Source organism: Mirounga leonina, unplaced genomic scaffold (assembly GCF_011800145.1).
Source record: "Mirounga leonina isolate KUSES-001 unplaced genomic scaffold, KU_Mleo_1.0 Mir_118, whole genome shotgun sequence".
Lineage (NCBI taxonomy): Eukaryota > Metazoa > Chordata > Mammalia > Carnivora > Phocidae > Mirounga > Mirounga leonina.
In genome coordinates, this window is record NW_023270277.1 from 1,949,243 (window position 1) to 1,966,552 (window position 17,310).

At 45.4% G+C, this 17,310-nt stretch overlaps 1 protein-coding gene across 4 annotated transcripts in view; it reads left to right on the forward strand.

Moving 5' to 3' along the window:
* LOC118007342 (trafficking protein particle complex subunit 12-like) overlaps positions 1-17,310 on the forward strand; it is an 88,691-nt gene that overhangs the window by 7,182 nt on the left and 64,199 nt on the right. For all 4 annotated transcript variants that reach the window (XM_035000376.1, XM_035000377.1, XM_035000374.1 and 1 more), the window contains exons 2-3: positions 1,180-2,385; positions 12,135-12,251. In XM_035000376.1, coding sequence (XP_034856267.1) covers positions 1,186-2,385; positions 12,135-12,251 — 1,317 coding nt within the window. In that variant the 5' untranslated portion in view covers positions 1,180-1,185. The remainder of the gene's footprint in view (positions 1-1,179; positions 2,386-12,134; positions 12,252-17,310) is intronic.

The following is a 17,310-nucleotide window of genomic DNA, read 5'->3' on the forward strand; positions in this document are numbered from 1 at the left end:
ACAAGTAGGGTTTAAAAGGCTGGAGACCTCACCCCCTTTAGGAAGGCTACTATCAGAACAGGAAATAACAAGTATCATCAAGAATGTGGAGAAATTGAAATCCTTGTGTATTTTTGCAGGAAATGTAAAATGGTGCAACTACTTTGGAAAACAGTTTGTTGGTTGCTCAAATAATTAAAAATAGAATTGTCATATGATTCAGCAATCCTACTTCTGGGCATATACCCAAAGGAATTAAAAGCAAGGACTCAAAGAGATATTTGTGCATGCGTGTTCATGGCAGCAGTCAGTGGCCGAAGCGTGGAAGCAAGCCAGGTGTTCATCGTGGATGAAGGTGGAAGCAAAATGTGGTATGAAGATACAATGGAATATTAGTCAGCCTGAAAAAATAAGGAAATTCTGACATACTACAACATGTGTGAACCTTGAGGGCATTAAGCTAAGTGAAATAAGCCAGTCACAAAAGGGCAAATACTGTGGTGTCCCACTTATGTGAAGTACCTACAGAAGTCACATTCATGGGGTCATAAAGTAGAAGGCCATTATCAGGGGCTGGCATTGGGGGGCAGGGAGTGCTGGGGAGTCATTGTTTAATGGGTACAATGTTTCAGTTTTGCAAAATGAGAAGAGTTCTGGAGATTGGTGGTGGTGATGGTTGCACAATGATATGAATGCACTGAATACCCCTTAATTTTGAAGTCAAAAATGGTTAAGATGGTAAATGATCAAGGTGGTTACATTATGTGTCTGTTACCATGATCAATCAATTGATAGATGGCTGGAGAAATGGAGTCTTTCGAATTTTGAACCATGTGAATATATAACTGATAAACATTTTTTAATAGGCTTTATTTTTTGGAGCAGTTGTGGTAGGTTCACTGCAAACTTGTGAGCAGAAGGTTCAGAGATTTCCCATATACCCTCCACCTCCCTCACCAAGCGGTACATTTGTTACAGTCAGTGAACCTGCGTTGACACGTCATCACACAAAGTCCATAGTCCGCATTAGCGTTCACTCTTGGTGTTGTGCATTCCATGAGTTTGGGCAAATGTGTAATGACATGTATCCACCATTTGTTTTTAAGTTTAAAAAACAGTTTTAACAGGAAGATAAAATCAGCTCAACAGTAACTGAGATAGAAAGCTGATGAGGTTGGTTCATATCTGTCTTTGCTTCAGGGGGCCATGGAGAATGCTAACGGCACCAAGCAGAGCGTGACTGAGGACTCGAGTCCGGCCGAGGGGCAAACCGGGAGCACCACTCCGCAGGGAGAGCAGGGGCAGCTGCTTTATCACGAGGAAACCATTGACCTCGGTGGAGACGAGTTTGGGTCTGAAGAGAATGAGACTATATCAGAAGATTCTAATAATTTCGTAGATAAGCTTAATGAGCACCTGATGGAGAGCGTCCTCATTTCTGACTCTCCTAATAATAGTGAAGATGACTCAGGTGACCTTGGCTGTTTGCAGGATGTTGTGGAGCCTGCAGAAGGCAGTGCTGGTCCCACACTGGAAAGTCTCGGGGACGAAGGAGCAGTGGACACCCTGAGCAAGGACAGTGAAAGTGACGGAGAGGATGTGTCTAAAGACATCTCTGACACGACCCCGGACCCAGACCACAACCAAGTCAAAGGTGTGCCCGCCTTGGGAGAGGAGGGTGCAAAGGACCCTGGCCCAGGGGACGGGAGCACTCACCCGGAAGGGCTGGGGTGCACCCCACCTCCGAGACCGTCCCCTCCCACTGAGGAGCCCGTCCCGGTGTGCACCATCTTCAGCCAGCCACTTCCCGCCCGCTCCCAGCCGCCCCTGCTCCTGCGGGATGGCTACGAGCCCCAGATGGTGAAGTCTCCAAGCTTCAGTGGTGCGAGCGAAACGGTGGCCAAGACCCCTCCCCAGGCTGTGCAGCCAAGCCCCAGCCTGAGTAAATTTTTTGGTGATCCTGCCAACACTAATTCCTTGGCCTCAGACTTCTTTGATTCGTTCACGACTTCCACTTTCATCTCCGTCAGTAACCCCCATGCAGGTTCTTCAGCTCCAGAAAAACTGTCTTCGCTCTCCACTCCAGGGGGAGAAAGATCCCCAGGTGCCGCTGAGCCTTCTCACTCTCCAGGGATCGAAAAGTCAAAAGCAGGTGTTTCCCCAGCTTCTACAGAAATCTCTCAGTCTCCAAAACCGTTTTCACAGATCCAGGCTGTGTTTGCGGGGAGCGAGGACCCCTTTGCCACGGCCCTGAGCATGAGCGAGATGGATCGCAGAAGTGATGCCTGGCTCCCCGGGGAGGGGACCAGGGACGTCCTGATTTCAGTAGCCACCCAACAGTACAGCACAGTGTTCGTAGACAAGGAGAGCCTCACCATGCCAGGCCTCAAGTTTGACAACATCCAGGTGGGTGCAGGACATCTTCAGGGGGGCATTCGTGGCCGGATTCCTCAGCGGCCACTTCAAGTTCCTTCTCATCTCTTTCTGCTTTCCCTCTCTCCCTCACCCCCCCCCCATATGGATGTGTGTGTGTGCGTGTGCGCGCACATACACACACATAAATACCTTTCAGGGATTGAAAAGTCCCCATTTTTTAGCAATTCCTAAAATACTCTTTTGGAGAGTCTGTGTTACATCACTACATAATTTGGAACTTTGTTGATTTCCCTAATGTATTTAAGGCACTAGTCAACGTCTTAGAAGTAAATGCCAGCAAAGTAGATAGTTACATCATAATTCTCTGACGTAGCTGTGAACTTCAGGTGCTCAGGTTATTTGTGACATTTAAGCTTCAGCAAATGATAAGTCCCCCATTCCGTTTTTTTAAAATCTGGGGAGTATATTTGTTTAGCATATAACATGCTTGATGTAGAAAGAGTTTTATAGACTCATTAAGAAAAATGTGGATGGCCCCACAAAGTAACAAATCACAAAAATATTTCAATGTTCGATATAATAAATAGTGACACAGAAAAGTTCAGTCTAGCAATCAAAGATGATAAGGTTATCTCCATTTTCTGTTATCTAATTGGGCATTTCGTTTATGATTATTCCATGTTTGCTAGAGTGTGGGAAAATGGCCTGACTCAGGCAGCCCTGATGGGACCATAAGTCAGTACAAACATTTTTAAGTAAAGTTTTTAAATCAGCATCCAAATGTGCATATTATTTGGTCCAGAAATCCCAGTCTTAGGAATTTTTTTATAAGGAAATAATGTCACTGGTATACAAATACCCAGCTTTTGGGATGCCCATCACAGTGTGGTTTATTATTGCAAAGCATCTGAAACGATCCAAAAGCCCATTATCAAGAGGCTGATTGAATACATTTGAGTCATCTGTAAAATGGAATATTAACGTAGGTATTAAAAATGATGATACAGGGACGCCTGGGTGGCTCAGTCAGTGAAGCGTCTGCCTTTGGCTCGGGTCATGATCTCAAGGTCCTGGGATCGAACCCCGTATCAGGCTCCCGGGCTTCCTGTTCGGCGGGCAATCTGCTTCTCCCTCTCCCTCTGCCCCTCCCCACCCCACGCTCGTGCACGCTCTCTCGTGCTGTCTCTCTCAAATAAATAAATAAAATCTTTTTTAAAAAATTAAATACAAATGTTAAAAAATGATGATATAGCAGGATTTTTAACGAGGTCCATATTTTATTGTTAAATTTGAAAAACTGGATACAAGACGGCATGTGGCATGCATAGTATGGTGAGAATGTTTATAAATACGTGTAACACGTACCTAGAGAGTGAGCGCATCGGATGCCAGTGGCAGGTGATTGCCCAGGTTGCTGCCCAGCCCCGGGCATGGGGGACATCGGTCCAGCCCCCATGGCTGGCCTTGTGTCCTGCGCGTGTCTGCCCTCCTGTCTCCAGCAGCCTTTTTGGGAAGCATGTGCCCGCTCCTGCACATGCATGGCTAGTCGGAAGGCCCAGTGCGTGGGACGTGTGTTGTCGTGGCATGGTAAACTGAGCCCTGGGAGAAGGGCCACACTGGGGACCTAAAAATGCGAGCCCATATGTTCTGACACTTCGCATGGCAGTGTTGACAGCATATTCAGGTACCAAACGCACATTTATTGTGCGTGTACTGTTTACCAGGCATTGTGAGCAGCTTCCTTCTCTACTCTCTCAAGCAGAATACACTGAACATAAACTTACTTTTGCGGCATCTTTTTAATGAATTCTGGGTATGGACTCTGAGTTCAGGGGGTACTTGGACATGCAGGATTTGGTTTATGTATTCACAGATTTCCTTCCCCACCCTTCCCTAGCCCTGTCTACATCCACTCTACCCGCAGAGGGGGAGGAGGGGAAGGCTTTACTGTTCCATGTTTCTTCCCTCCCTGCTTCTGGGGGACTCTGTGCTCGGCCACCATGTTCCTGCAGCCTCCGTGGGACTGGCCTTTTAGCACTTCCTTGCCACACTATCTGTTGTTTGCAGTTTGCTTCCCCCCCATTGTAATTCAGGGGAAAATTGAAGGTTGCCATGGAAATGACTTCGCCCGGGGGTTCTAGGGTACGTTTGGAGATGTGTAGAGGTGCTTCACTCTGGTTGCCAGAGGTCTAGGGAGAGCACATGACATTCATGGATGGGGCCAAGCATGCTGAATAGCCAGTGGGCTGGTTAGTGCCAGACCAGAAACACTGTGCTACCCAAAATGTCAGTCCTCCTTGAGTCAGGAAGCGCAAGCCCTGAAGTTCAGTGCTGGTTTCCCCTAGATTGAATCAGATACAGAGGCCCTGTCATAGGTCCTCCCTAACTCTAAAGCTTCCGTGATTTACCTCCCCAGTTCCACGCAGCTGCCCGTGAGAAAGTCAGGACACTGCACAAGTCAGCAAGGGTTGGGGAGCTCCCACTGCCTGGGCAGAGTGCAGGGAGCTGACCAGGCACAGCCTGCCTTCTTCTCATTTCCTTTAAGTCCTCCGGCCATGTCTTCAGTACCTCTTGCAGTCCACGGTGGTGGTTTTGGGAACCTTGTGGTAGGGTGAAATTTGAACCAAGAATAGTTCCCAGAATACCTTTGACTCTCCCACATGACAGGTGTGCTGCATGTGCGCCCACATGTGTCCCTTCACCTGTACGTTATCATTCCCAAGACAGAAAAGAAAATGTACGGTTAACCTTGAACCGACATGCTGTGTTCATTCGCCAGGAGACTTCAGATTGGTTTCTCTATTAATTTTCTGGGCACACCAAGCTTTTGAAACCATTTCTTGGATTTACTTATTAATAAGCTCCCCCTTTGTCACTGTTACTACGACAGAGTTGTTCATTCTCAACCAGCTTTCTAAAACACTTAACGATTTTCTTCCAAATTGCTCGCCTCATTAAAAATTACCTTCCTGGAGGATAAAACTTGAAAGATTTTAATTTCTCTATGAAATGACGTCAGTGGCAGTCTTAGCTAAGTTAGAAGCTGAAAGGTGAACGTGTAACACCTCCTTCCACTCCGGTGGGGCATCAGAAGGACACAGACATTTTCAGCTCGTTATGGTTGTACGTGCCCTCTGTCCTCAAAGGAGTAAATGGAAAGTTTGTGGGGAAATGGTAATTCAGAACTTTTTAGAACCGGTAAGGAATGAAAGTGGAGAATTGTTTGTGTGGTGCTTGTTCACTAAAGAGAGAGGAAGGGAAAAGAGGAATAAATAGAAGCAGCAGAATTTCAGTGGTGAGGGTAACAGGGCGGTGAAGATGAAGGTGATGGGTTTGGGCCCCTCTTCCAGGCATCGGAATTCCCCAGCCCATGCTGGCGGCACGAGAAACCTGGCACACACACTTGGAGACTGGAGCCTTCCACCACCCCTTTCCCATTCTCTTTCCCCGTTCTTGCCTTCCCTCTCACCCTTCCTGCAACTTGGATTTCTCCGGAATCCCCTCAGGGAAGCCCACACGGTCTGTGTGGAAACCCCAGGTCAGGAGCCTACAGGAAGCCAAGGACCCACCTGTTCCTGCAGCTTCACCAGCTACACATGTTCTCAGCTTTCATTAGTCTGCAGAAATCATTTATGTCATCTCCATTTTTAAAGGTTATTTTTTTCTGGATATGCAATATGTTTACAATATAAAATTCCAGGTTGACAGGTGGGGTTTTTTTCCATTCAACATTTTAAAGATGCTCTTCCATCGTGTTCTGGATGTGAAGTTTATAATAATTTTTAAGATCTTATTTATTTGAGAGAGAGTGAGCACAAGCAGGGAGGAGAGGGCGAAGGAGAGGGAGAAGCAGACTCCCCGCTTAGCAGGGAGCCCGATGAGGGACTTGATCCCAGGACCCTGAGATCATGACCTGAGCCAAAGGCAGACACTAAAGTGACTGAGCCACCCAGGCGTCCTATAATTTTATCTTCACTCTTCTGTACCTAATGTACATGTTTTCCTCTGGTTACTTTTAAGATTTTATCACTGGTTTTCAGCTGTTTGATCCTGATATGCATTCACATGGTTTTCTTTTCTGTTTATCTTGCTTGGGATATGTTGACCTTACTGGGATGTGTTTTCCCAGTTGGGAATATTCTAGTCCTTACCTCTTCAAATAGTTTTTCAGTTTTCCCTCCCTCCTCTCTACTTCTGGGACTCAATTCCACACATTACTCGATTTTGCTAGAGGCCACAAAGGATCTGTGTTTGTTATTCAGTTTTATTTCTCTTTTTGCTTCCCTTTGAAATAACTGCAGTCATGTCCTGAAGTCCGTAGTCTTTCCTTCTGTGCTTTTTAGTTTGCAGCTGATGCTTTTTGGTGAATTTTTCATATTTTTTGTCTCCAGAATTTGCATTTGCTGCTTTTTTATCTTTTTCTTTATTCAGTGTGTTGAAGTTTTGCTTCAGATCCTCACGGGCATTTATAACAGCTGTCTGAAGATTCTTCTCCGGGTAGTCTATCATCTCCGTAATCTCTGGATCTGTTTGTATTTATCTCTTCTCTTGGTTGTGGGTCACATGTGCTGGCTTTGTCCCATGTCTCATCATTTTTGGTTAGAGGATGGACATTGTGGGTTTCATGTGTTTGGAAGTCTGTATTGTGTTGTCTTCAAAAAGACTTGCGCTTCATTCTGGTCGGCAGGTATGTTATATGCAGATTCACTTGATCTTTTTCAGGTTTGTTTTTAAGCTTCTTAGGGTGAGTTTAGAGTAGCTTTTCCTCGTGGGTGACCTTTCTGACATCTGTCGAAAGCCTCGGTGTTCAACAAGAGTGCTCCACACAGTTGGCATAAACTTGGCATCTTTCAGCCTGTGTGACCTCTGAGAATTGCTCAGCTCCCTTGCCGTTTCACCCAGCCTTCTAGAGCATCACCGTGTGCATGGGCTGCTTGGTGTCCAGCCATGGACTCAGGCTTCTGTGCGGAGGTCCCTCGTTTTCAGTGCTCCTTCTTTCCAGTTGCAGCCACCTCAGCCTCTCGGATTCCCAACTTTGTCTCCTCACCTCCGCAAGGTCGCCACACCCTGCTTGGGACTCCTCTTCACACTGTGCTCTGAATGTGCCTTTGAATTCGGGAACTCGAGTCACCTTTCTCACTCTCTCAGATCCCAGCCCTCTTCCGTGTCTTCATCCCTTTCCTCACTGGAGAACAGTCCAGTCCCGGTTACTCGTAAGAAGTCCCTGCTGCTTTTGCTCACCACACTCGCGGACGGTTCCTGAGCTAAGTTTGCTGAACTGAGTTGAAGCATGAGAGTGAGCCCAGGAAGACGTGGGGAGGCCAGTTCAGGCCATTCTGTGATAGCCTCCCACCGTTTTCCTTGTTGAGACATTCTCTCAAATTCTGATTTGTTTGGGGCCTCACAAGAAAAAAAGGGTTAGATTTGGTTTTGTTTTTACAGCTTAAGGGAAATAGAGTTCACATGTGATACAGTTCACACATTCAACTTACAATTCACTGGTTTTTAGCATTTTTTTAAAAGATTTTATTTATTTGTTTGACAGAGAGAGACACAGCGAGAGAGAGAACACAAGCAGGGGGAGCGGGAGAGGGAGAAGCAGGCTTCCCGCCGAGCAGGGAGCCCGACGCGGGGCTTGATCCCAGGACCCTGGGATCATGACCTGAGCCGAAGGCAGACGCTCAGCAACTGAGCCACCCAGGCGCCCCTGGTTTTTAGCATTTTGACAGAATTGTGCAACCATCACCACAGTCAATTTTTAGAACATTTTTATCTCCCCAAAAGAAGCCAAACCCCCGCCCCCTCCCCCAGCTCCAGGCAAGCACTGATCTCTCTGTCTCTGTGGATTCTCCTGTTCTAGACATTTCATACAAATGCAGTCATACAATATGTGGTCTTGCGTGACTGGCTTCTGTTACTTAGGATAATGTTTTCAAGAGCCATCCATTTTGTAACATGTATCATCCCTACATTACTTTTTATTGTCAAATAATATTCCAGTTTATGAATATTCCACATTTTATCCATTCATCCCTAGATGGACATTTCATTTGTTTCCGTTTTTTGGCTGTTGTGAATCCACTTTTTGGCTGTTGTGAATGATGCTGCTTATGAACATTCATGAACAAGTTTTTGTGTGGTCACATTTCCATTTCTCTTGCGTACGTATTTCGGAGTGGAACTGCCGGGTTACATAGCAACTCCGGGGTTTATTTTTTTAAGATTAATGTATTTATTAGAGAGAGCATGTGTGCACACATGCGTGCACAGGCGAGGGGCAGAGGGAGAGAATCTCAGGCAGATTCCCCAGTGAGCATGGAGCCCGATGCGGGGCTCGATCCCAGGACCCTGAGATCACAACCTGAGCCGAAACCAAGAGTCAGACACTTAACCAACTGAGCCACCCAAACGTGCCCCTGGGGTTCACGTTTTGAGGAATGTCCAAACTGTCTTCCAGATGGCTGCACCATTTTACATTCCACCAGTTTGGGGTTCTGCCTCATTTTTGTTTCTTTGATGTTTGTTCAGGAGGTTTTGCTTACCCTGGGAGAGAGTAAACACGAGCAAGAGGATCACATGCTCCCAGAGCTTTTCCACTGGAGCCATGGCAGAAAGCTCACTGTGTGCTGGGTCAGGTGCAGGGCCCACTGTCTCTTCAGACCACTGCCCCATGACCACTGTGTCTTCAGGTTTCCTAGACAGTAAAGCCTGCATGCTGTGAATCAGCTGCTCTGGTTTCTGTTTTGTCTTTGTCCATTAAAATCGAGAAGGGACTGCTGAACTGTCCCCACACTGAAGGAGGGGTGGCAGCCCATGGCCATCTGTGAGCTGAGATCAGCCACTCGTTCTTGCATAAACACCTCTGACAGGGGTGGTGAGGGTGGGGGGAACAACAGGCATCCTCCCTGTTGCCTGGCTGAGTCCTGGCTCGTTCCCATGCTATCTCCCCACGTTTCCTGCTTGGCCTTGGATGCACCAGTCCCTCCCTGAAGAGTTTGCTGATTTGGAGGTGTCCAAGGGTTCCAGGCGGGTTCCATCCCAGGGGCAGCAGCTTAGCTCTGAGAAAAATCCCACAGCAGGGCAAGTTTGCTCCCCTCTCCCCCGCAACCACAGGAGGATGTGCAGTCAGGTGCCATGACCCCTGAGCCATAGTCCCCTCCAGCTCAGTGACACAGCAGGAGTAGGTTCATGGAAAGACATTTTGTCCCGTCCCTGGGCTTTCATAGGTGAGATGTTTGTTAGTCCTACGAATGCTCATGTCTCAGGAACTTCCTGTGCTAACGAAAATGTTAACCAACAGAGATTTTTAAGGGAAAAGATGTTTGTAGTGTGGTCTAATTAACAGAATGTTGCAGGGATGGAGGAATTAAATGGGTCCTCCCTCTGCGGCATGGAGATGTGATCTTGCCCTTTTCCGGCTCACAGCTCCTCCCACCCAGTTCAAGCCCTTGTCTAATAGGAGTTGCATTCCTGCAGAGCTTTATGGAGCCATATGGCAGAGCTCTTCTTATTCTGCCCTTTAATTGTCCCTCCTAGACCAGTTAGCCCCTTCTGTGGCTCCAGCATTTGAAGCATTTCACCTCACATTCTGAAAGCAAAAAATCATAAAACTGCTGCTTCTAGATTTTCGCTAGAGAGGTGTGGCTTGGCCTCTTGCAGCACGGGGCTCAGTGCCCAGGGCCAGAACCAGACTTGTGACCTGGAACCCCCCTGCCAAAGCCGCCTCTCCCCCTTTACCCGTGGAAGGGCAGCCGCAGACCCCTGCAGCATCTTTTCTGCCTCTCCTGCACACGTCATCCACAGGCTGGTGCTTTTTAAGTGTCACTGTTCTGGGCAACCACGAAAGATTCACCTTGCATGCTTACGCCAAGGGTAGGAAAACAATAGGAAGGGGCGGGGGCGCCTGTGGAGTCTGCAGGGAACACGTCCACACTGCTCTCCTCTCCGTCCTCAGTCGCTGTGTGCCCGTGGCCCTGTATGGCTAGCACTCAGCGGCCTGCAGCTGGAAGCCAGGGTTTTACTCGCCTAGATGAGAGGATTCTTATTCCCCAGCACCCAAAAGGTGGCATTTCTCCCTGGCCATTCCAGCCACTGATAATCCTTCCTCTCCTGGCCTGGCCAAAGCACCTTGTCCTCTGCCCCTCGCCCTTCCATCTTCCCCTTATGTTTGGTTCGTCTTCTTTTTTATTTTTTTATGTAGGCATAAGTGATACACATTATATTAAGTTCAGGTGTATAACATGATTCAGTATTTGCAGATACTGCAAAATGGTCACCACGATAGGTCTTGTTAACATCCCTCACCTTACGTATTACAGAATTATTTTTCTCGTGATAAAACTTGTAAGATATATTCTCTTAGCAACTTCCCAATATACAGCGCAGCACTGTTAACTAGTTGCCATGCAGTTCATTCATCCCCAGGACTTACTTCCTTCTTTCTTTTTTTTTTTTAGGACTTGTTTCTTTTATAACTGAAAGTTTGCACCTTTTGACCACCTTTCCCATTTGGCCCATCCCCCACTCCCACCCCTGCCTCTGGCAATCACCAGTGTGTTCCTGTATCTTTGAGTTTGTTTGGATTTTTGGTTTTCATTTTTTTAAGATTCCACATAGAAGTGAGATCATAGGGGATTTGTCTTTCTCTGACTTACTTCATTTAGCATAATGCCCTCAAGTTCCATCCATGTTGAAACAAATGACAAGATTTCATCCTGCAACTGATCCTATTCCATGACACCGCGTCTTCTTTATCCGTTCATCCGTCCACGGACACGTGGCTTGTTCCCAAGTACTGACTGTGAACATGGGGATGCAGACATCTTTTCAAGTTAGTGTCTTGATGTCCTTCGGATAAATACCCAGAAGTGGCACTGCGGGGTCGTAAGCTGGTTCTGACTCTCTGAGGAACGTCCGTCGTGTCCTACGGTGGCTGCTCCATCCTCTCTTCCCAGCAGCTGTGCGCCCGGGTCCCTTTCATCCACATCCTCACCAGCCGCCTTCCCTCAGGAGCTTCGGATTCCACTTTTCCGTCCTTGGGCCCTGTCCGCAGGGGCGTCGAACCTAAGGAGTCAGTCTGTGAGGCCCAAGTTCCCCATGCAGAGGCCGTTTGGGCGCTTTCCTGGCCCCCAGCACAACTCCTGTGAGCGGAGGGCCTGTCTGAGCCCCTGGCAGAGGACCTGCTCGGGAGGGCGCTCTTCTCTTGTCCCCCGGGTTGGGAGTGAGCCTAGCACCCGAAGGAGGGCTTGGCTGAGCCCCTGGCAGAGGACCTGCTTGGGAGGGCGCTCTTCTCTTGTCCCCCGGGTTGGGAGTGAGCCTAGCACCCGAAGGAGGGTCTGGCTGAGCCCCTGGCAGAGGATCTGCTCGGGAGGGTGCTCTTCTCTTGTCTCCGGGCTGAAGGACGGCAGTGCCAGGTCCCAGAGGCTTTTCCAGAGACAAAGGCAACCTGGTGGATTGCTGGGGCCTGCACTGCCGCCCCCATCTAGCCCTTGGTCCCAAACCCCACTCCTGGCTCGGCGTACCTCTCATGTAAGCCTGGTCCAGGTGGTGGTGATTTACCCCTTCTTCTAAAATAAAGAGAGCAGTTTTAAAATACACATTTTATTAAAGGTGGTGATGCTCAAGCATCTGGGTGATTGAAGTTTTAGTGTACTGTAACCACGTTTTAACCTCCAAACACCAATGGAGAAAAAAGGAATTTCGTTTAGTTATGGGTTCTGGTTAGCTGAGTTTAATTAACATTTTATTGTCTTGACATATTTTTCTTACATTCCTTCAAGGGGGATGCAGTTAAAGACCTGATGCTTCGCTTCCTGGGTGAGAGAGCCGCAGCGAAGAGACAGGTCTTAAATGCCGAGTCCGTAGAGCAGACTTTCGTCGGGTTGAAACAGCTAATTGTAAGTAATGATGTGTTTGATTTCAATACTGTTGTTCTTATAAGGCCCGACTTTCCTTGTAGTATTTTCCTCAGAGTTAATTACTTCAAATGTATTATCTAAAGCCCTTGCATGTAAATAAAATTGTGTTGAATTAGATACCAGTCCTGTGCAGAAAAAGTGTCATATTAACATACTTTTAATAGTAAGGCCAATTAGTTAGAAAGCCATTATTTTTTATGATTACATTCCTTGAAGCAGAATATACTTTGATTAAACATGCTTCATCAAATACATTAACTAAAGATAAGTAATTTTTATTTTTATGTTGTTGTTCTTTTTGAAATACTCTGTTTTCTCTACTTGGTATAAAGGGTTTATTATTGAATGGGTGGGTTCAACAAAAATGCACACAAAAATCTTTGTTCATTACTAGGAGTACGTATGACTATGCAGGCAGAGATGCAGTCCCAAATATTAATGGGAAACTATCTGAACTGAAGGCATGTTAACATGAACAGGTCGGTGTTTCTGGTGGTCTTTGAAGCCCAGGAAACTGCACGCCCCCCACAATTGCCTTTATCCTTGGTACCTTTTATCATATTTACAGAAGTATGTGTCTTCAAAGAGGTAATAAGAATCATTTGTTTAGGTGGTTAGCAAATATTTTATACATAAAGCAATTAAAATTTAGGGGCACCCGGGTGCCTCAATCGATTGAGCAGTCAACTCTTGATTTCAGCTCAGGTATGATCTCAGGGTCGTGGGATCGAACCCCGTGTCAGGCTCCAGGCTCAGCGTGGAGTCTGCTTCTCTCCCTCTGCTCCGCCCCGTGCTTTCTCAAGCTCTCTAAAATAAATAGATCTTTTTTTTAAAAACAATTAGGGGCGCCTGTATGGCTCCATCATTAAGCATCTGCCTTCAGCTCAAGTCATGATCCCACGGTCCTGGGATTGAGGCCCAAGTCAGGCTCTCTGCTCAGCGGGGAGTCTGCTTCTCCCTCTTCCTTCTCCCACTCCCTCTGCTTGTGTTCCTGCTTCACTATCTGCTATTTCTCTCTCTGTCAAACAAATAAAATCTTTTTAAAAAAGTTTTAATAAAGCAATTAAAGTTTAATTTTTTAGTAAATTTAAATCAAATGCTTCATTGGGTTTCTTTTACTGAAGTGATTCTGGAATTATTGCTATGACTAAGAAGCTTTGGGAAGGAAAAATATGGAGATAATCTGGCTTTTTGTTTGTTTTTTAAGATTTTTTTTTTTTTTTTAAGCTATCTGCACACCCAATGTGGGGCTCAAACGCCCAACCGGAGATCAAGAGTTGCATGCCCTGCTGACTGAGCCAGCCAGGGCACCCCAGAAATAGTCTGGGTTTTTTTGTGTTTGTTTTTTTTTTTTTTAATTCTAGAGCACCCTCTCGGGGAGCAGTCTTTATTTGCATTTTAAGAGAGTGACCCCATAGATGAAAAACGCTGCAACCAATTGACACAACACGCAGTCCCTTTTTTGTAATTTTATTTTATTATGTAATATTAGTCATCATACAGTAATCATTGGTTTTTTTTAATAAATTTTTTTATTATGTTATGTTAATAATCATACATTACATCATTAGTTTTTGATGTAGTGTTCCATGATTCATTATTTGCGTATAACACCCAGTGCTCCATGCAGAACGTGCCCTCTTTAATACCCATCACCAGGCTAACCCATCCCCCCATCCCCTCCCCTCCAGAACCCTCAGGTTGTTTATCAGAGTCCATCCTCTCTCATGGTTTGTCTCCCCCTCCGATCCCCCCCCCTTCATCCTTCCCCTCCTGCTATCTTCTTCTTTTGTTTTTTTTTTCTTAACATATATTGCATTATTTGTTTCAGAGGTACAGATCTGAGATTCAACAGTCTTACACAATTCACAGTGTTTACCATAGCACATACCCTCCCCAATGTCTATCACCCAGCCACCCCATCCCTCCCACCCCCCACCACTCCAAAACCCTCAGTTTGTTTCCTGAGATTAAGAATTCCTCATATCAGTGAGGTCATATGATACATGTCTTTCTCTGATTGACTTATTTCGCTCAGCATAATACCCTCCAGTTCTATCCATGTCGTTGGAAATGGCAAGATCTCATTCCTTTTGATGGCTGCATAATATTCCATTGTATATATATACCACATCTTCTTTATCCAGTCATCTGTCGATGGACATCTTGGCTCTTTACACAGTTTGGCTATTGTGGACATTGCTGCTATAAACATCAGGGTGCACGTACCTTTTCGGATCCCTACTTTTGTATCTTTGGGGTAAATACCCAGTAGTGCAATTGCTGGGTCATATGGTAGCTCTATTTTCACATCATTAGTTTTAGATGTAGTGTCCCATGATTCATTGTTTGCGTATAACACCCAGTGCTCCATTCAGTACGTGCCCTCCTTAATACCCATCACCGGGCAAACCCATCCCCCCTAACCCCCTGCCCTCTAAAACCCTCAGTTTGATTCTCAGAGTCCATAGTCTCTCATTGTTTGTCTGCCACTCCGATTTCCCCTGCTTCATTTTTCCCTTCCTACTATTTTTTTTTTTTTAACATATAATGTATTATTTGTTTCAGAGGTACAGGTCTATGATTCATCAGTCTTACACAATTCACAGTGCTCACCATAGCACATACCCTCCCCAGTGTCCATTACCCAACCACCCCATCCCTCCCACCCCCCTCCACTCCAGCAACCCTCAGTTTATTTCCTGAGACTAAGAGTCTCTTACGGTTTGTCTCCCTCTCTGGTTTCATCTTGTTTCATTATTTCCTCCTTTCCCCTATGGTCCTCTGTCTTGTTTCTCAAATTCCTCTTATCAGTGAGATCATATGATACTTGTCTTTCTGTGATTGACTTATTGCGCTTAGCATAATACCCTCTAGTTCCATCCACATCGTTGCAAATGGCAAGATTTCGGGGGGTTTTTGATAGCTGCATAGTATTCCATTGTATATATGTACCACATCATCTTTATCCATTCATCTGTTGATGGACATCTTGACTCTTTCCATAGTTTGGCTGTTGACATTACTGCTATAAACATCGGGGTGCACGTGCCCCTTCAGATCACTACATTTGTATCTTTGGGGTAAATACCCAGTAATGCGATTACTGGGTCATATGGTAGCTCTATTTTCAACTTTTTGAGGACCCTCCATACTGTTTTCCAGAGTGGCTGCACCAGCTTGCATTCCCACCAACAGTGTAAGAGGGTTCCCCTTTCTCCACATCTCCGCCAATATCTGTCATTTCCTGACTTGTTAATTTTAGTCATTCTGACTGGTGTGAGGTGGTATCTCACTGAGGTTTTGATTTGGATTTCCCTAATGCCGAGCAATGTTGAGCACTTTTTCATGGGTCTGTTGGCCATTTGGCAGAAATGTCTGTTCATGTCTTCTGCCCATTTCTTGATTGGATTCTTTGTTCTTTGGGTGTTGAGTTTGATAAGTTCTATATAGATTTTGGATACTAGCCCTTGATCTGATATGTCATTTGCAAATATCTTCTCCCATTCTGTCGGTTGCCTTTTGGTTTTGTTGACTGTTTCCTTTGCTTTGCAAAAGCTTTTTATCTTGATGAAGTCCCAATAGTTCATTTTTGCCCTTGCTTCCCTTGCCTTTGGTGATGTTTCTAGGAGGAAGTTGCTGCGGCTGAGGTCAAAGAGGTTGCTGCCTGTGTTCTCCTTTAGGATTTTGATGGAGTCCTGTCTCACATTGAGGTCTTTCAACCATTTGGAGTCTATTTTTGTGTGTGGTATAAGGAAATGGTCCAGTTTCATTCTTCTGCATGTGGCTGTCCAATTTTCCCAACACCATTTGTTGAAGAGACTGTCTTTTTTCCATTGGACATTCTTTCCTGCTTTGTCGAAGATGAGTTGACCATAGAGTTGAGGGTCCATTTCTGGGCTCTCTATTCTGTTCCATTGATCTATGTATCTGTTCTTGTGCCAGTACCATGCTGTCTTGGTGACGACAGCTTTGTAATAGAGCTGGAAGTCCGGAATTGTGATGCCGCCAGCTTTGCTTTTCTTTTTCAACATTCCTCTGGCTATTCGGGGTCTTTTCTGGTTCCATACAAATTTTAGTATTATTTGTTCCATTTCTTTGAAAAAAGTGGATGGTATTTTGATAGGGATTGCATTGACTGTGTAGATTGCTCTAGGTAGCATTGACATCTTCACAATATTTGTTCTTCCAATCCATGAGCATGAAACATTTTGCATTTCTTTGTGTCTTCCTCAATTTCTTTCATGAGTATTCTATAGTTTTCTGAATACAGATACTTTGCCTCTTTGGTTAGATTTATTCCTAGGTATCTTATGGTTTTGGGTGCAGTTGTAAATGGGATCGACTCCTTAATTTCTCTTTCTTCTGTCTTGTTGTTGGTGTATAGGAATGCCACTGATTTCTGTGCATTGATTTTATATCCTGCCACTTTACTGAATTCCTGTATGAGTTCTAGCAATTTTGGGGTGGAGTCTTTTGGGTTTTCCACATAAAGTATCATATCTGCAAACAGTGAGAGTTTGACTTCTTCTTTGCCGATTCGGATGCCTTTTATTTCTTTCTGTTGTCTGATTGCTGTGGCTAGGACTTCTAATACTATGTTGAATAGCAGTGGCGATAGTGGACATCCCTGCCACGTTCCTGACCTTAGGGGGAAAGCTCTCAGTTTTTCCCCATTGAGAATGATATTCGCTATGGGTTTTTCATAGATGGCTTTTATGATATTGAGGTATGTACCCTCTATCCCTACACTCTGAAGAGTTTTAATCAAGAAAGGATTCTGTACTTTGTCAAATGCTTTTTCTCATCTATTGAGAGGATCATATGGTTCTTGTTCTTTCTTTTATTAATGTATTGTATCACATGGATTGATTTGTGGATGTTTAACCAACCTTTCAGCCCAGGAATAAATCCCACTTAGTTGTGGTGAATAATCCTTTTAATGTACTGTTGGATCCTATTGGCTAGTATTTTGGTAAAAATTTTTACATCCATGTTCAACAGGAATACTGGTCTGTAATTCTCCTTTTTGATGGGG